The following is a 22,023-nucleotide window of genomic DNA, read 5'->3' on the forward strand; positions in this document are numbered from 1 at the left end:
CCCAAGATGATTAGAATGAATAAAATGTTTTGGATATAATAATTAAAGGTCATAGAGGTGTAAAATAAATAAGATGATCTGATCTTATTATAATCTTGGTTATTAGTGTTCACATTTCCTCACGGAATTAGTACTTTAATAAAACATTTTCATATATATACGACTGTACAGCTTGATAATAAATTCGTTGAAAAGAGATCCCTTCGCTGAACTCCGTGTTTTCATTTTAATGTTTAAATGGGAATTATATACCATATCAATAGTATTTTTTTAGTTAGAGTTTATAAGTTCATCAACTTATTGTAGAGGTTGACAGGCTCTAAGTTTTGTCATTATTATTATTATTATTCGTATGACCAAAATTTTCAATTTGTAGTAAATATGTCGTTGTATGCGATAGTTCCAATTTAACGTAAAGAATAATGCATTAGTCAAAAGAAAATAGTTTTCTTTAGAATGAACTAAGCAACTGTACACTTTACTGGCATTTCCAGTGTCAAACAGCTTCCATAATATAAATGAAGTTTTTCAGTTGATTTTTCCCCTTTTCTTAAAAGAAAGGAACAATTACAGTCGTATTCAAAGAGACGAGACATTATTGCAATCCTGTTCTCTTTAAATCCATATATATATAACAAAGCATAGCATAGTTTCCATACACATTACATGTAAAAATAAGGGTAATCAATACCAATTCCTTAAGCGAGAAAACTAAAATTTAATGACTAACTCTGCTCAATATTATATGTATGTTTAGCATCAAAAATTAAGTAAAATGTCATGCACTATACGGTTCTACGTGATAATTAATCTAATAATCTTTTTTTCTTTCAATACACAACACACGGGGGTTTTTATTTTTGTAATCTATCGTCTTAGTTATAGTAGTAATTATTATTGTTATTATTGGAAAAATTCTTCTTCACTATTAACAGTGTGAATAATTAATGTCCTTTCTTTTCTATTCAATTTTATATTTACGTATTAAAACAACTGTCTATCAACTGATTGAATAAATAATAAGTTTCTCTTTTTAGTTTTCTAATTCCGTTAAATGATGTAATGTTTGTTTCTAGGTTGTTTTTTTTGCAGTATATTTTAACTGATTGTGTGAGGATAATTTAAAAGAAAACAATGTGATCCTTTGAACTGTCACATATGTTTGTTTAAATTGGTCACTTAAATTAAGAGGCATCAATCTGTAATACAAAAACTAAGATGAAAGATACACAAGAGGATTCAAGAAAAAATAACTAAATTTCAACAATTTTTACTGATGACATTAGAACATTGATGCAAGGATTTACTGATTGAATCAGTGATTTCTTTGAAGTGTGTTTTCTTTTATACTTTCCCCGAGTATTTCGAAGAAGAAATATCCATATTTAAAACAAATACTAGTAAGAATATTTTCAATCCACTTTGCAAATAATACATAGATAATACCAATTTTCTAAAAAATAAACCATGAAAGAGATCTTTAATCAAGTTCGATCAAAACCAAATAAGTTTTGTTATGTACATCAGATTACATAAAAAAGAAATTTAGGTTTTAAACATAAAGTTTTGCCCACTTGCGAAGGTTTTTAAAGCACTGTCTCTATTCAATATCCATTAACAAAATGACGATGACACGGAAATTAGAAAAAATACATTCATTTTTTTGCTTAGATTAAACTTGGAAACGTACAAACATCTCGTTCATTTCAATTTTTAAACATGTATGCTGCTATGAACCTACCCTTCTTTCTTTCTGTACTATATCCTTATATACAATCTTTCTTTTATTATAATACAATCATTAAATTAACTACATCTATGAATTCGGTGTTCATCTTGTTGTGCTAATGAGGTATGGCAACTTGGACCGATGCATATATGTGCCTGGTCCTACGTTGTAGCTGACTGACTGACTAATTATGAACCCTGGAGTATAATTACTCACTGAACAGTTTACTTATGTAAGCAATTATATATATGATTTTACACGACTCATTAAATAATCCAAGCTTCCACACACTGTAGTTGGAAGTGTACCTCATACATTTGTCACAATAAAACGATTGCCTGATTAAATGCTACTACAATTAAACCTTGTTGAAATGGAAATTTTTTCAATGGATCAATAATCTCTCATTTGACAAGTTGTTAGAGGATAAGAGCTAATTATGTTAACATGATGTATCAGATTACAATTGATTTATCAAGGATAGACGCAAATGTCAGAAAACCCTTAAAGCCTTTCACTTATTCCTGTCGTTGTAAACTATTCTCTATTCAGTCGATTTCTGGACACTCTGATATCAAGAAGTACTTCTAGCACTGAATACCTTGATCAATAGACATAGAAACATTTCTATGTTCTCAATAGTCTTGACTAAATTATAGAGACAAGTCAGATTTTGACGAACACACTTATTAAGCTCGTCACTGTAGATCACTTAAGCGTATAGCTTTTGCATTACGGCATCCGTAAAAATGACCTGAATTTTTCTAACATTTGGAGATTAATGGTCAAAAATCTTTAAACTCAGTGCTGGTAAAATCTTCGGTTGACATCTATGAAAAATAAACGACATCACGATAACTTTGATAATGTTTTTATAGAGAACTGACTATCTCAATAATCTATCTATTTCAATGATACGTGACTAAATAATGCAGATTCTTACGTAGACTTTCAGTCATATATATATATATATATATATGCCCTATTTAAAATGTAAGCTATATGACGGTGTTAACATGTCTAGAGTTGGAAATTCATAATGATAACTTGAAAGTCAGGTCTTCTAATTAGGGTACTAGGAAAATAAATTGTCCCATTCATTTCATTGCGGTCGAAATAGTTACATGCTCTTACTGTTATTTTGTTAGTTTCCTTGATTAATGGCAATATGGTTCGCATATCACACTTCATTCGTTTATCATACACTCAGCTTTGCACTTACAAATCAAAATTCAAGGGAATTAATTCTGCAATGTAATGAGATTGTTGAATATAGTCAGTACGAAAGAATCGTAGACACGTAATCATCTTTGAGGGATCTTTATCTTGTTGAATCATTTAGTTGGGATACCTCGGATTTAATCCGAATTCCGGGTTGATTACTGGTTAATTTTTGTTAAGCCCTTTTATTAACTTATTCAGCAGACAATGTTATCCGAACAGTGACGATTCGCACATTTCTTTGTATTAGTATGGTCACTATCATGCCTGTATAAACGTTTATATTTGATCACATATAACAGCCTACGCATATATCTCTCTCTAGCTTAAATGTTGATCGCTTAAATACTGCTCGATGAGTCATTCTCTTTCCCATGTACATGGGCTCGGATCCTATTGATAGCATTTGCTTTGCTTAGCTGTGTCTTGATTCGATTTGACTATAAATTCATCTTTGTATTCACTCTCACTCACTCTTTTTCACACACATTAAGCTCTCTGCTCAAATTCGCTCGATGTGCTTGTAACTTTGTTATCTGTGCTATCCACTAATAAACTGTAGTCTCCACTACTTATTGCCTTCTGAACCCAAACATCATTGCGATTTGTATAATAACGGTTATCAGGGTGATTGATTAGCGAAGCGAAGCCACTAAGCCTGATCGTGTTATAAGCTTTAACGGAATTAACCTGTCTTATTGTTTAAAGAAAGGCTATAGCTATTTTTGTGGAAAAAAAAATACCCTACTTAGTCATCATCGAAATTCAATGGATGTTATAGATCACCAGAATTTCTGTTGTATACCGCAATACACATTGACGAGATAATCAGGCTGAAAAATTACACTGTATTTATTCAAGACATCATAATTTATATATGTATATATTTGCAGTGACCTTCACCCAAAGCAGACCATCATATTATCTATCAAGTGTTAACATGTCTAACGAGTTTAATTGTGGTATCATTGTCTAAATACACGTGATACATATACGTACCCTGGACCTGTGTTTCTTAGTCTGTTGACTAGATTTTTTTCACTTTATCAAATATTTTTTTTATTGAATTCATATCTTGACTCTGTACCTCCATCATATTATTTCTTTCTTGTCGTCGTTGTAATAAGTTATAGAATGAATATGTAAAGCAAATATCAAATTACTAACATGTATAAAACCTGTTTTCTTCAGTTTATACATATATATATACCTTATTTCAGAAGAACTACGTTCGATGTATAACTTCCTCTATACATGCTGACTTCAAACTTAGGAAAAAATGGTACATAAGGTCAGGAAATCAATCCTTTAATTGTATGTACGTACACTCACTTACCTCGTACACTTTATTATATAAAAGATAAAGTGTTTTGCTCAGCTATTGTAATCTTTTTGTTGATAAAATAAACAGAAAGATCGTCCTATTATCCTCTACATTTGATATCATTCAATATTTTTATTTATCACCGTTTTTGGCATTGCTATTTAATGCTTAATTAAAAATATTTTGAATGATGACGAAACAAAGTGAATAACAGAAAGATCTTTCATCTTACTTTTCCCTTCTTTTTATGTAACTTTATCGTAGACATTTTTTACCGCTTTCGCCGTCTGATTTTCCATGGATTGTTTGCTTACAAAGAGTTTTACTCATTGACCTTGACTATGAAAATGGCATAGTTCTATTCGGCTAGCGATCTGACAAAGAAGATTGCCATGAATGAGAATGCAGTTATGTATGAGATATGTTCTCTTCCTCTAAACATAAAATATTACTTCAGGATTGATCTAAGCCAACTCGATTTATTATAGGGAGCGAATTTGTAAAATTCATCAACCTCTTCATCTACTGTGAATATCTTTTCAGCTTTGAACTTGTTGTGTCTCATCGAGCCTCGATAAGGATTCGAAAACATCAGTTGGCTTTTTACCTCTTGCAATATCTATAGTGTAGACGATATTTCCATCTCCAGATTAAAGGACGAGTATACTGCTGTCAGTTCACTCAGTTCGACTTCATGGGATTACAGTGTGATCTTCAACAACACAGAATATTCGAAGATAGCATCATTCAATCACAACCTCCATCAAAGCATTCTTCACCTTGATTGGAAAAACCCAGTGCAAAATAGTGACGTTCCATTCAGGATACCAGAAAACACGCCAAATCTGTTGAACAGGTAGTGAATCTTAATCAGTCGGGGTAAATAAAACTTGTAATATCTGTTCACAACCATCCCTTACCCTAACTAGATGCATAGCGTTTGCTGGTATGGGAAGTAGTAGATTGGAGGAGGAGAACTAGGAATGACCAAACATAGTGAATGACTGTTGCAACGAACTATCTTGACATTTGTAGACTACCTAGTTGAGGTAATTGCTCACGAGTATTGCAATCAGTGATTAGAGACGTCGGTTGGCGTAGTTCAGAATCAGTCGCATGTGTTCAGGTGCATTCATCCTTTGTCTACCGTTCCTCAGATCTTTTATGATTTTGAATTATTTTACACTCGTTTTCGTTCCACAAACTCATTCTTCCTTCTCCAACCATGTTTCCTATGTGTAGTCGTCGTGTCGACTACAAGTGATAATGTAACTACGTTTATTAATCTGTAACTTATTTTGACAACTTCATCTGGTTATTGTGCATTGGTCTGGAAACGTGAATCGATCCATATAATATATGTTTGATTCTGTTTTTTATGACCGACTGACTAACGGTTTTTGCTTACATGTTTTAGTATATGTTTTATGTATTGGTACATCTTAAATTCCGTAAATAATTGGATGAAATTCGTTAATTAATTTTCACCTGGTCACTCCTTATTATCTAAAATGTAGTTGTTAATGATTATCCTATACTATTCGAAAAATTAGCCTAATGTTTTAGTAGTGTTGGTCATACTCAATAATGTGTTTTATAACTTCTTATCTTGAATACCAATAATTTCAGACGAATAATTTCAATCAGTTCAATATTTCTCATTTGTATGATAACAGAGAATAATTTTGCGATGTTTAACGACTCTGCCATATTTGTAAATTAACACAATACAACAGAGCATCTCTATTTCTTAGTCATCAGTTTTCAATTCTCGTTACCCCTAATTTTCTTTTAAGTCTAATCATCATCATATTTTCTTTAGACCCAGTAAATCACATGTACCAGCTTGTAGTCTTAAGTATTTTCTGAGACGCTGCATTAGTTCTCTTCATCGGTATCTATGTGCAATGACCAGTCATATTATTAAATGTTTCAAGTTAGAATGAAAGCCAGTAGTTAAAACCCAAGTCCTTAAATATCTAGAACTCTAGGTTCAGTGATTTGTTTTTTCTGATATATCATCATCATCATCTGAATCACGAATTTACTCTCAGTGTGTGTTCAATCAAAACGTTCTCAGCATATGTGTCAACATAGGATGTGACCAGTTTTCTGTATATATAAGAGACGATCAAAAATTATAGCATTTTATCATATTTCTTGGGGAATTATTTAACCGCAATTAAAATTTTATCCTACTTAAAGATTTATAAGTTAAACTGTTATCAAAGCTTTTTCTGAATCTAACATGTATATTCACTGCTTTCGTTTACTTGTTTTTAAAGCTACGATCCAGCTACCTTATGGTATTGTCTGTTACATGTAATAAAAATTTTATTTTACAAATTGAGGAATATATGAAGTTTCAACTCATCAATCATATTATGCTCATATGACAAGTTTGAGACTGTACTAAACTAGTTTTTCATGTAAAGCCTTACTTACTTACTTACTTACTTTCGCCTGTTACCCCTTATGGAGGAGCATAGGCCGCACACCAGCATTCTCCATCCAACTTTGTCCTAAGCAATCCTTTCCAGTTTTTTTCAGTTGTTATTCATCCTTTTCACATCTGCTTCTATTTCCCGACGTAATGTGTTCTTTGGCCCTCCTCTTTTCCGCCTACAGCCATATTTATGTTACCGCTATTTATTGTAAACCCATATCATTATATATAATTTTGAATAAATAGTCTATTTATTTGATCATTTGATGACTATTTGATAATAATATAAAAATCAAATCAAATTTTTATCGGACCTCTCATGTGTTTATAATTCTTAGTACTTTTGACTGTTGTCTTAAAGTTGACATTGTCGAACTGAGAACATAAACTACTAATTAAGCTTGTTATGTCGTGTATATTTATTTTTATTTACCTTGATATTTCAGCATTCATTATGGAGATATCACCGTAAATAGTAATGTCAAGCTATCATAGTATGAAGAGGATGATCATACTAAAATTAGTATTAATGTCTATTAATTAAAATTTGGTTCTGAAACTATTTAATTAAGCGCTATTTTATTCATCTTCAGATCATCCATACATTCTTCTTGAGTTAGCTATTCATGGTAATTTACGAGATTTTCTACGAAGTCGTCGACCACCTGGAATCAATTTCTGGGCAGATGAACGAACAATCAATTCATCATATGTAGTCGTAACAAATTCAAACGATTTAAAAGAAATTTTATCTGATGATGCAATTAGACAACAAAGAGTAGAATTGTTAAAATTTGCATTGGATATTGCCGATGCTTTATTGTATTTTGAGACATTATCTGTAAGTTTGAATGATATGGACTGTCGATTAATGTTGCTTTTAATACTAATAATAATTTAATTACTGATTGTTCCATACCTTTCATAGAAATTTAGTATTTCAGTCAGTTTTTTGCTTTTCATCTTTATCAGAACTTCAACACTGAGCAGGTCATAAGTTGGTTCTTTTGACGAGATAGTATTAAAATGTAATAACAGTAATAGTCTATCCGTTATTATTACTGAATGTTAAAAAAGCATATTTACGAGGAACATATACAACAAAATATATGGAGTAAAAATCATGAAGGTATAGAAAAAGAATGTTTAAACAGCAACATTTTTGTGACATTCTTGGTGTAAAAGTCAATCAATTTGTTGTTTGTATGTTTTTCTTTTTGCTGTCGAAACAGTCAATTTATTAAAACTACTAGTTAATAAAACTATTCCGTAATTTCATGCTCATTATTAGTTGAAATTTTGATTAAAGATTGTAGAAATATTCATTTTAGAGATCAGATCTTGAGATCCAACTTTTAACACCTTTGATTGGACTGTGGACTTATTGACTCAGGTTCTCAGACCATCATAAATAGTTTAATTTATTCTGAGATCTGGATTTTCACTGTTCGTCTGTGATGATTGAATTCAATTCCTAATTCGGTAAAAAGGAATGAAAAAATATAAAACCACTATCAGTGTTGCAATGCTAAAAAGTATTCTAATAATTTTAACCATAAAGCTTATTCGCTTATTCAGCATTAGAAATTTTCAAAAGAATAAATGTTAATCGTAGATGAAAATATCAACATCTTAATTTATTCGACCTCTTCGGCCACAATCTATGTGAGAGGACTATCGACACTACTCGTGTGTCGAAACAAACGAGGTTGAACGAGATCTAAACCTCATTCAAGAAAATGGTTTTCAAATGAACTTGATACATCAAGCAGGCTGTTTACAACTTGAATGGTACTTCCCTTATCTTGTGAAGTTATCACATAGCAGGTAATAAGGGCCTGTTATTTAAGTAATCAAGGTACTCAACTTTTAACCACTATATCATCAGATTGAATCATCTTAGCTTATTTTGATTCAGGAAGTTGGACACAGTATCATAAAATCTGTAGCTTAGAGCCGAGCCGCTACGTCTGATACACGTTACTGAGTTACATAAATTTCATATATTATGATGGGACTGTGTTAACATTATGTTCGATTGGAAAATGTTAAAAATAACAGAATAATTACAAACTTAATTTTGTTATACGTCATGTAAACAACTCTAATGGGTATATAAACTAAAGTGTACGGTTATTAAGTACGACAGTAACCTATAAATGGCTCATCAACCAGATTTTATTTTTAGCTATATTGTCTTTTTTTAACATTGAGGACGGTAAAATTAAATATTTTTTTTATTTTTCAATAGTAGGATGATAATACCTAGTGTTGTAAATGCTAATTCTTCTCTGTAAGAAAGAAATTGAAGTCATTAAAAAAACCTGATCAATTATCTTTTTCGATGATGGTTAAGAGGAATTCATAAAATTACTTGTCATGATAACTTCATGATATCAAGTTTTTTAATGTTTGAATTGTACATTATTATTCTCTTTTGCTTTAACTGGTTAAGATTTTTATGTCAATCCAACCATTAATATATAACTTGAGTAGAAGTTGGTTATAAATGTCGCGCCCTACTGTAATTTGTTTTATTCTCCTCAGTTAATTTTTACGGTACATTTTATTGAATGTCAAATCGGTCACATCAGTAAAAGTAAAAAAACCCTATTAGATTGTATAATACAATACTGTAAACAGTAATTAATTAGTTTCTTTTTTTTGAAATTAATTATTACACTTTTAAGATAAACAAAGTCATTGATTTATGTCAGTTATTCAGCTTAGTTACACTGTGCATGATGCGCTAGATTTATCTCGATGGTAACTATGTTTTTTCGTCATTTGGTGGTGATTTCTCACCATTCCATGTTCCAAATAAACAAGAGTGGGTAAAATAACAGTTTGTTAGACCCAATACCTCGGAAATTTTGATTGTTATCAACGTGTTTGGACAGCTTTTATAATATTCAAAATAAATTTTGTATGTATCATTTTCAGCTGTTTCATCGAGATGTTGCAGCAAGAAATGTTGTAGTTACAGAAGGATTTGTTGCAAAATTATGCGATTTCGGTTATGCATGTACCCAAGAGGAATCAAATAATGGATACATGGAAATGGATAAAGTAAATTTATTGATTATTTGTCACTATTGTATTGCTTGTTTTCAATGATGTATAGCTTTCCAGTACATTGGTGTTATATGAAGTTATAACTTGTAGTATAATGACACTAGATACTCATTGATCTTTAAGTCCATTCTTTTGTTGTTTCAGCTTTATTGATCTTCGTAATGAATAGAGATTATTTGTCTACCTAAAGATTTTACCTAAAGAATGATCATTGCATAAAATATTTTTTTCCTTTTGTTGTCTCTAATATTCTTGAGTTTAAGATTAAATATAGAAGCATTTGTACTAAGTATTCTTTGCATGCTCATGAAACCTACGTGTAAATATTTTTAGAATACATTCCAATAACTTAAACCAGTTCAACAGATTTTATGTATCATAAAGTAGTCGACGATGATTGACTTTAAAAGTACTATTGTTTTATTGAACAGAAGATGAAATGGTCATACATACTAGACTGCTTGAATGATGAATCCACTTATCTAGGCTTGATTTTAATATTGTAATTATCCAAAAAATTTGTGTCATTATCAAAAAATCCTATGCTGGTATACATTTATTGATTGTTTTTGGTATTTCAAGATGTTTATAAATATAAGAAATGGTGATTTGATGTTACTAGGTTCATACTTTTCTTTTGACAATATTAAATTGGCGAATGATTTTTAACATGATTATCCAACAAAGTGTAATCAAATAGGACGAAACGCGCGTCCTGGATTCCACTGCTAGCCACTATCCATCTCTGCTTACCATGTAATCAGATAGTTTACCTACCATGATGACGGTAGTTATAAACATAAATATCCAGTGTTTTTGATTGTCATAGTTTTTTGGTGTAACTCTTCAACATTATCCACTTACAACTCTACAGGTGATTAAAACGAGCAATCTTCAGATCTCGTGACACAAGTACAAGATTTTTTCGTAGCATGAAATCACATTAGCCTCTTGTTTTTGATTATTATGAATCATTTGATATGATGATCATAACTCAATAAGTCACTGGTTACAATCTAATATATATATATATATGTATATATATATATATATAATCTCCTAGTTTATATCTTTTTAGCCTGGTATTAATCTTTTCAGAAAGTCAGTTAATATGTATTTTAATCAGGAAATCAAGACAAAAACATTTTATGTTGGTTTTTTATTACGCTATCATCTTTATTAAAACTGTCTGGTTCTAATTTTATATATGATATTTACAGTTTGCTGATTGACTAAACCTAATGTGAAAAATTATATGTATCTTAAGACTTTCAATGGAAAAGACAGGAAGTTATGATAACAAAATAATCAAAGCGGGAAAGACATATTTTAACGGGTACTTACGATATATTTAGATCTTATGGAACTGATGCTTTTTGGCTTTATGAATTATCAAAAGTTCACAAACTAGAGATACTATTACGCCTGGCTTTATAAACTCATCATAGCACCCAGTAAACCGATTAGATTTATTATCATAAGAGGGTTTTGTGGAGATTTTAGTAATTTATTAGTTGAATTCATGAGTCACTTGAAGCTAGACCACCATGCCGACTCAGTGGTGTAGAGGTTAAGCGTTCAAACGCGAGACCGATAGGTCCTGAGTTCGAATCCTGCGGTGCGGGACCGTGGATGTGCACTTCTGAGGAGTCCCACAATAGGACGGAACGGCCGTCCAGTGCTTCCGAGCTTTCTATGGCGGTCTAGCTTCAATTGACTAATGAATTCAACTAATATATTAGAATCATCTTACCAAAAATGTTAAATACTTTTTAAAGTATGTATTTAAGTTTGTAGACGTGAATAAAACGTGTGAACATAACAGATAAAACTATTTTGTTTAGGCATAGCATCCTTATTTGGGAATATTCTACAAATAGAAACTGTCGATTGCATTTCAAAACAGCTGTTAGAAAGAATGATAGGTATACGAAAACTTATAAATAAAACGAAAGAACTATTACTCAAATGCACGATGAACACTAATTTTGCGTCTAACAATGTTTTTACACAAATATATGGAATCACAATAGTTGTACGACAATAGTGTTAATGTATAAGAACTGTTAAATGATTTGATTAACACTCATCCTGTTCCTAAATACACATATGAAGTATGACATGAAAGTAGTATATCTTTTGTGGATATCCTACTTTTTAGTTGGAGAGATGAGTCCATAAATAAGAAATTATTTAGAAAGAATTTATGAACTGGTCAATATATCGATTTCTATAGTTTTACACATCGTGGTTACAAAATAATTTTGACTAAACATCTAAGCTATAGAATCAAAGTATTATATTCTGAGAATAATTGCATGTTACCTCAGCAACTAAACCAGTACTTGCTTACGAACTAAGGATATGTTACCGACGATAGGTTGTTCTGTGCTCATATACTGCCAGTTTAACTGGGTCTGTGGAGCTAGCTACATTTCTCGTGCTCAAAAAGCTTTTGAAAAGAAGTCATTAAATTTATCAAAACCGTCATTCTTTCTTACCTCGGAGATGGTCAACCGTAAACCATAATAGACGAAGCCTTTCCTGCCTTATATCATGTCCTGAATAATCTACCCAAAGAAACAAGATTATTTTTCCACTGCATAAATGAAGCTAACAAGAACAACTTCAAAAAAAACTTTAATTTGCATATCCAAAGAGGTTTAGTCAGATTCTCTATTTAATATGGCCAACAATTGGATCACCTGATATTGACTGACTATGAACTCTTATTATCCGATCCATTGTTTTAATACATAACAGTTTAATTCACATCAGGAACTGATCTTGGTTGGACAACCATTAAAAACCGGAAAAAAAATAACTAGCTGTTATCATCCTAGCCTAGAGCTATCCATTAAGCTATAAAACTTGATAATCTCATTTTTTTAAAAATCTTTCTCATTTATTCACGAACGCTAATTTAGGCTAATCCAATATGATAATCATGAATTTGTAACTGAAGTAGTAGAGCTAAATGATGAAGGCTCAGTGGTCTATCGGTTAGGTGCTCCGGCGCGAAGCTGGTAGGTCCTGGGTTCGGATCCTGCGGGTGCGGGATCGTGGATGCGCACTGCTGAGGGGTCCCATAGTGGGACGAAACGGCCGTCCAGTGTTTCCAGGTTTCCCATGGTGGTCTAGCTTCAATTGACTCATGATTTCAACTATGAAAATATTAAAAACTAAATTGTTCATTCAACTATTTCTTGTTTCTAGTTTTGTCTTAATTACAACTGTGTTTTTTCTTGCTTTTATTTCTTTGTAAAAAGAACAAGTAAACAAATGAATTATTACTCTTATTCTTTGGTTAATTAAAAGATAAGTTAGATGAATGAGTTAGTAATAACTATTATCATTAAAAAAAATCAATTAATGATTATTTATTTTGTTTGTATGAACAGAAAAATTGACGTAGTAATTAACATTTATTACCAAGCAGTACAATATTAAATGAAACTAATTAATTAACTTTTTTTGTATTATAAACAGACAATAAGTTAACGATAATTGAAGTATTGTATTTATTTATTTGTCTAAATGACCAATTAGTATTAAAGTTAAATTGTATGTATTATTGTTACTGTGATATAAAAACTAAGACTATAATGTTGAGGCCTATAAATAAGTGGTTTTGTTTAATGATAATTGGTAAATTAATATGGTTCTATAGTGACTGTTGTATAATTGGACGGTTAATAACATAGAATTATTTGAATGATGAGAGGTATTCAAGGATTAGTCATTTTAAAGACAGTTCAACTTATGAACTTAATTTATCTGAACAGTTGTTTCGTCTTAGTTTAAGTGATGTGAACAGCGAAACAAGAAGCCTTAACAAACTACGGAAGCTATTTTTGGGGACGTTATTTCATCTAATTTAAAGCTTGTATGACTGTAGCATTTACTTTTGCCCCTAGTCTATTCTACAGATCATAAGCTTTCGTTTGATGTATGATTCACTTCCATAGCCCTTTCTGTTCTAAAGCTATTGTAATTTAGACGCAACCTTTTGTACTCTATTTTCTACTCTAATCCCACAGTTTTGGGCATAATTGTATTTTCCTAATTATTATACGTTGTGGTCAGGATAGTAATCTATTTATTCATGTATCTTTTTACACTAATCTGAATTCGGGTACCAGATCGGGAATTCTCATCATATTATCGAAATTTATCAAAGGGACTAATTGCTTTAAATTCGGAATAAAGCGAATAGTGTTCCAGTTGTCTTGTCTTCTCTCTCTCGCGTGCTTGTCAGCCAATCAGGGAAAGAATAGTTTTCGTCCATCTACCCCACACTTCGAACTCACGCATACTAGCCTCAAGGTTGAGCCAGTCAGTCTATCGCGTCAAGGTCTTAATCTACATTAGACAAGTTATCCTCGGCACGAAAGTGGGTAGACAGATCAAGGACGTAACATTAAGACTCAGGAATATACACTCATGATGTGAGAGCAGAATCATCAGGCTTTCACAGATCATATTACCCTCAATTCAGCTAGTTAACCTCTAATGGTTCAGATTTCTAACTGTTAACTAAGACTAGATTCTTAGAGAACAACAAAAATGAATTAAGTCGACGAGGTTATCTATATGCACCAATATGAACGGTTTACTCATGCAAAACGACATTACACTGGTGATGACATCTGATGCAGGTTGAGTAATGGAAAAGTTACAATAATATTGCCTAAAAGTATTGACCGTTGATCTATACGTTGTTTAGTGTTTATCAGGGTTTTCTAAATATTTCTCAAGGTGTTCATGATATTTTTTATTTTAAATAAAACCCCCTTAGTTTGTTTACTTTAACAACCAAAACAGCATAGTCTCCACTTTCAGATAAACGTTCTAATGAGTAGATCACTTTTCATCCAATTTCTCATATGAACGAACATCTTTGACATTTAAAAGTATTAAAAAGTTCAGTATTTTAAATCATTCATTCATTTGCACCTCTCGATAATTGGTAGTATTTTGTGTTCATTTTTATAGAACTTTAATAAATATTCGATAGGATCCTATAATGTCTAAAAAATATCTTAATTTAATTTTATGAAAATTTCTGATTGAACCATTAAATCTTTTTCTATCATAAATTCTCAATTATCTCTTTAGCAAACACGAATACATAATTAACATAATTTAAATTACGCTCTCATTTGAGAGAATGTCTTACTCTTAAACGTTGTCGTTTGTTTTTTTTTTTTTTAAATACTCAATTATAACTACGCTTATACATAATTGAGATCATGAGTTAATTGAAGCTAGACCACCATGTAAAAACCTGGAAGCACTGGACGGCCGTTTCGTCCTATTGTGGGACTCCTCAGCAGTGAATTATATAAAATTACTAAAATCTCCACAAAACCCCCTTCTGATTATACTTATACATGTTTCGGATTTCCATTTTTTTCTTTTTCTCATAAAATCTATTTATTTATATTTCAAAAGTGGGTGTTTAAGTCCTTGAATTTTGTCTCGACCTTTCATACATCACCCATCATCATCATTTTATGTATAGATCACATGGCAACATAGAATATGATCAATATTTGAATGAATTAAATTAACCTGATATAATTGGCTAATTCACTTTCTTATTCTTATTAAAACTAATAAACACTTGAGTGTTAAACATGAAGTAATAATTTATATTGAATTTATTCGTCAATTCATTCTTTATCATTCTATCTTCATGTTTTCCAATGTTTTCATTGTGTGAAATATATTAAATTTCAATGTTTTTGTCATATGTCGTTAATTTGTTTTGTGTTTTTTTAAAGAAAAAAAACAAAACAACAACCCTTTGTCAAAGTTTATGAGTAGATACTTTAGCATTAACTTAAGTAATAAGAAATTATAAGAAAAAGTACGTTTAATATATATATATAACTATTATCATAACATGATGATGAATAACCTTTGGATACCCCGGTATTTATAATGAAGTATGCATTTAAAATAAAAATCTCAAGTGAGCTACATAGTATGTATTTTTTTCAATACATATTCTTGTTTAGTTGAATAGTGAAGCATTTATCAACAATAGAGTACTATATAATAAATTAATTGTAGCTAACAATAGAATCTAAGACATGCATTTCATCCTATTTAGGATTTGTCATCTGGATATACCTGTATCTCTGTGTTGATATCCATATTTTGACTCGAATTTTTAACTAATAATGATATAATAATAGGGTGTTTACTGATTTGTAGACTTGCTCCTAGAGTTGTTATCTCTCAGCTAGTTTAATACAGACCGCTGAATTCTATATCCTTTTTTGTTTGCAAAATATCATAAAAGAGAATATTCAACATTTTTAAGTACTCAAAACTTTCTGACACAATTTAACATTCCATTTTACGTCAGTATTAGTCCTACAAAATACCTGTTTTTGGCCACACTTAAGCATTTTTGTACAAAAAAATAGATATACCGTTTCAGAACTTTTCGATTTTAATGTGCTGAATTATGTAATCGATTTTTTTTGAGTAATTTTGGTCAAAGTCATCAATTTGTTTTTGTTTTTATGTGCTAATTATTGTTTAGTATAAATAGGAAGACAACTAATAGAACACACTTTCATATCACATATCTATAGGAAGTTAATTTCATCCACTAACTCTCTTAATCTTTATAAATATTCTTTGTCTCCGGATAGTCAAAGGTAACTGAAACAATTAATTCTAATGTCATAACTCAAAGTAAATTTCAGTAGGATGGATTTATTTTTCCCTTCTGTTCTTTTTTTAATTATTCTATGGTGTTGCATATTCTACGTCAACTTACATGTATAAGTCACCTGTCATGTTTTGTACACTAGACTGTATAATTTATAAGTTTGAACTAATGGAGATTCGCAGCTCAGATGGATGGTTTCGTAGGTGTTGTATTCTTTGAGTTAGATGGTTTGACTGTGGAACTTTGATTATTATTCTGGACAACATTTTCAGAGCCTACCTTGTGTAAAAGTGAGCTTCTTAGTTATTCCACATTGTCATATCCATTCGTTCTGATGGTATCGTTTTTGACTGACTGTCTTCATAGATTTTGTTACCTCTATTCTTCGATGTATTCACCTGAACTGTCCATGCTCATTGACCTTTGGTCTTGTGATTGATTGACATCTTTAATTATAGGTTCATAGAATGAGTCTATGCCTAATGCTTATTGATTGCCAAGTAATCTGATTATTATGCTTCGAGAAATTCATGAGCACTTTTGGAGTATCCCAGATACAGAATTTTGACGTTTTTGTGGTTATCCATTCGCATTGATTTCAGGGATGGCATAATATTTTGTTTCTTTGCTAATTTATATTCATGATCAAAAGAGGTCTTAATTAACGACAGTATTATCTAATATATAAATACTATTAACATTACCAATTTATCATTTTTAAGTTGTAATACTGCTTGATTATTGAACGGCTATTAGAAAAAAAGTAATTAACTCTGTGTGGTAATGATTGGAAATTGAAAGCTTAGAAACCTCTAAGTAAACAAATAAATAAAGTAATCATAATAACATATTAGGAAGCTTATAATATGAATAAAAAATATTGATCTTTTGAAAATATATAATTTACAAAATTCTATCGAGTTAACATTTTCTTTAAACATTGCATACCATGTGATATTTTTATGTAATAAAGTTCAACTTCTCTCAGTAATTTGACTATATCGTACAGTCTTACTTGGTAACACACCTGTTATTGTTCTAAAATCTATATTGGTCAGAAATGATAAATAATATGTATGGCGCTATTTAAAAAAATTTAATTTCAGTCAGTCACAAGCAACGTAGAATCAAACATATATTATATGAATCGATTCACATTTCCAGACCAATGCACAATAACCAGATGAAGTTGTCAAAATAAGTTACAGATTAATAAACGTAGTTACATTATCACTTGTAGTCGACACGACGACTACACATAGGAAACATGGTTGGAGAAGGAAGAATGAGTTTGTGGAACGAAAACGAGTGTAAAATAATTCAAAATCATAAAAGATCTGAGGAACGGTAGACAAAGGATGAATGCACCTGAACACATGCGACTGATTCTGAACTACGCCAACCGACGTCTCTAATCACTGATTGCAATACTCGTGAGCAATTACCTCAACTAGGTAGTCTACAAATGTCAAGATAGTTCGTTGCAACAGTCATTCACTATGTTTGGTCATTCCTAGTTCTCCTCCTCCAATCTACTACTTCCCATACCAGCAAACGCTATGCATCTAGTTAGGGTAAGGGATGGTTGTGAACAGATATTACAAGTTTTATTTACCCCGACTGATTAAGATTCACTACCTGTTCAACAGATTTGGCGTGTTTTCTGGTATCCTGAATGGAACGTCACTATTTTGCACTGGGTTTTTCCAATCAAGGTGAAGAATGCTTTGATGGAGGTTGTGATTGAATGATGCTATCTTCGAATATTCTGTGTTGTTGAAGATCACACTGTAATCCCATGAAACAGGACTCCCTATTATGAGTTGAGTTGGCTTAGACTAATCCTGAAGTAATATTTTATGTTTAGAGGAAAAAAACAAGTCTCATACATAACTGCATTTTTGATCATTCGTCAAATATGCTTTTCCCTAATGATTGCGTTCCATTGCCATTTTTATCGTTTATTTTAGTAATTACATCAGTTCACATCCTAAATAGATCGTCAATGTTCTGTGGTAATTAATCATACTAATAATAGGGGTTTTGTTAATATTATTTAGGAAAAGCTTTGTAGATTTTCTTGATAAACATGTTCCTAAACAGCCAACATTGTGCTGTTTCCATGTTTCAATTTATTCATCATTGGAAAGTCCGTTGAACAAATTATTTTCAGGCAAAATTATTTGATATTTATCAGCCCGCTGAATACTCGACGGAAACATCGTAGATTTTATTGTTTGTAATTGTTACTTTGAATATTTTTGTTATACTACTGGTGAGTAGATAAAGTATATACTGCTACAATTTCGTTTACAGTTTTTCTAAACAAGATTTTATTTTAGCCTACCATTAAATTTTTAAAGAGAAAATAAGTTGTGGATCATATATTTAGTTCATAAGAGTTCCTAAATGTAATCTTTGATCTTTGTAACGTGTTCCACACTATTAATGTCATCAATGAGTTTTAATTCATTTCGATCATCTGTCTACTTACCTTTCTCCGTCTAATTAAAATGCTATTTAAATTGAATTGGACAGTACTACTTCAGTTTAGATCATTGAAATTTTTATACCATAGAAACTCTCTTCAATATCTCAACAGCCAGATTTCTTGCGTTTCTAATAACTACCAGACACTACAGATACTTGTAAAATGTTTTCACTGTTTATTTATTACTTACCTGTTTTTTAACGTTGTTAACTGTATTATGATTGAAGTTTATCTTATATCCACTGCTCATAGACTATTAATTAGTTATCACTTATGTTACAGTAAATTATTAGACCTAATTCAGTGGATATTTTTTATTTGGTTACTTGAACTTATTAGTTCATCATTTATCCACTTTGATTTTAACAAATGGAATTTATCAAAATTGATGTATATTTTCTCTCATATCAACGAGGAAAATCATTGACAGAAGCATCTATAGCATAGTACTTTGTACATTACCCTATTATATCTTTTATTCATCACAACTGATAACTGATTCAAGCTTAAATATACTTATTCTTTGATTTTTACTGAATAAATGTTATTTGTTTGACTGTTCTATTTGAAGTGTTTACTTTACGATTTGTTAAAGTATCATTTTTATGTTCGAAATATATTTTGTTACGTTACTTCGAATATGATTGTAACTGATATCATTTTCACATTATATATTTAAATACTTGAAATAAAAGGAATACTTAGCAGTAAGATGGATGGCACCAGAGTGTTTGACAACGACGAAACGTTATACTTCAAAATGTGATGTTTGGTCTTACGGGATTCTATTGTGGGAATTATTCAGTTTGGGCAATTCACCATATCCTGGACTAGATAATGGACAGCTAGTCAACTGGTTAGATAATGGGAATCGTAATACTAGACCATACCTATCCACTAATTCAATCTACCAATTGATGTTAGAGTGCTGGTCACAAGATCCCGATAATCGACCAAGATTTTATGACATATGTAACCGAATTGCTGAAATAAAATCCAGTTATGGTGACCTGAAGGAAAACAACGATTCAATAAAGGTAAGTTAATTTTTTCAAATCCATTTGACTTTATAATGAAAATGTTTCTTTGGAGGTATAATATAACTCTGCTTAATATGCGGTAACATTCAGAATTAGGTGTGTGGTTCGATGATGAACTGTGCGTACATTTTACTGTATATTCACTCATTCATTTATAAATTGAGATTATCAGCTTATTTGTTCTCTTTTTCTTTTTACCATCTCATACGTAGGGATACGTTGATTTAATGTTGAAGCACGAAGATTACTTGGAACCGCGACAGTATTTACACTAGGCTAAAAAACCAAATTTCATCCCATAAGATTATAAATTTATGTACAGTTACTATTATTACCATTATTATTATCATTACCATTGTTAACATTATTACTATTCTTTTTATTACGACTACTATTAGTAAGGCTACTATGATTGCAAATAATCTGGTACCCCTTCTATGTTTTTATTGTGTATCTGTTTCACCATATATTTGTATATGTTCTTGTGTCATGTATGTGTATATGTCTTCTTATTTATTCTATTTCTCATATGTAAATGATCACACTTTTCCATAGACTCAAAATATTTGCCAACATATTTTTCTATTCATATTTTGTATAAAACTGATGACTCTTTTCATCTTTAGATATAATTATCTATTATTATTACTATTATTATTATTATTAATTATTCCCAGTTGTCTTTTTTATATGTAAACTTTTTCCAATGTACTTTTTTGTTATACCGATAACATTTACTGGCGAGAGGGGGGGATCAAGCTGGGTTTTTTTTTAAAGCAAAATTATATTATCGCTTTTATGAATACCATATTTTTAAATAAATTAGCATATACAATTTTGTACTACTAATCATTACTATAGTTATTATTATTATAAATATTACAGTTTTCTACTCCAATTTTAATAAGATAAACGTGTTATATTGAAATAAATGTAGTGTCTATTTTATTGAATCATTGACGTTGACTGTTATTTACAGATTTATGTGTCAATTTTATATTTGCTAAAAAATGATTCGTCCATCTGTTAATTTTTCATGGAAAATTTTCAACTGAGGTTTTTGAAATACTACATCGGCCATACTAGTTTATTCCCAGTTTTATTTCTAGAATGAATTTCGAAATCAATCAATATTGACAAATTAAGTGACTTTGGGCTTTTCGAACTTCTAACTACCTAAACAAGTAAGCATATGTAGAAATCCTAGAATCAATAATTCTTCGAACAGGATTGACTTCGTAACTAAGTTGACTGGTGGAAAAGGTACGACTGCGTAAATACGTATTCCTCATGCAACAGCCAAAGCAACGTGAGTTTTACTTACTAAATCCACGAGGCCCACATCGGCAAGTAAAGGTTGAATAGAAAATTTATATGTACCTAAGAAAACAAAATATACCTAGTTAGCGTTACTTCTGAATGAAGAACAGTCTTGAAGTAAAAAGATTCTTGTGAGGTATACACTTCAACTGTTACTAAATAACACACGAAAATGGTAATAAAGATAGTTTTAAGAGAACACATCACATTACTAACGATGTCGTCCTTGCTATGTTGTAATGCTGTCGAGCTACTATACACTTCTATCAATTTCTTCGATGCAAGCTGAACTTAGTTTTGGTACTAATTCATTTAGAATGACTGTCACAGTTTCCGTTGATTATCCACAAGAACCAATAAGTCGTTAAATAGTTTTATATATTTGGCAGTAACCTCTGTATTTGTGGTTCGCGTTTGTTATCTGTGATCAAGAAATATAAACCAGAAGACTCTCAAACTGACGAGATCTATCGAGTCAGTTACATATTTGTTTGTTTCATAAACAAACGTTACTTAGACAGTCACCTGATAAAGCCTTTGTACTCCGTTTTAAAAACTGGAGGTGTAAAGGCTTCGATAACGTAAGACTCCCCATTGAGTAAAAGGCGAATGGGGTGAGGTAATATTTGTTCTCAACTAGATTTCCATCATACCTTTACATATATATATATATATATATATATATATAT

At 30.9% G+C, this 22,023-nt stretch overlaps 1 protein-coding gene across 1 annotated transcript in view; it reads left to right on the forward strand.

Annotated features, from left to right (window-relative positions):
* The window catches only part of Smp_175590 (tyrosine kinase), a gene marked incomplete at its 3' end in the record, with an annotated part of 51,235 nt that extends 30,946 nt beyond the window's left edge, over positions 1-20,289 (forward strand). The window contains exons 10-13 of the mRNA XM_018793572.1: positions 7,314-7,561; positions 9,664-9,789; positions 19,670-20,011; positions 20,227-20,289. Of these exons, the coding sequence (XP_018648071.1) occupies positions 7,314-7,561; positions 9,664-9,789; positions 19,670-20,011; positions 20,227-20,289 (779 nt within the window). The remainder of the gene's footprint in view (positions 1-7,313; positions 7,562-9,663; positions 9,790-19,669; positions 20,012-20,226) is intronic.
* Positions 20,290-22,023: the final 1,734 nt, after the last annotated feature.

Source organism: Schistosoma mansoni, chromosome 1, assembly GCF_000237925.1.
Source record: "Schistosoma mansoni strain Puerto Rico chromosome 1, complete genome".
Classification (NCBI taxonomy): Eukaryota; Metazoa; Platyhelminthes; class Trematoda; order Strigeidida; family Schistosomatidae; genus Schistosoma; species Schistosoma mansoni.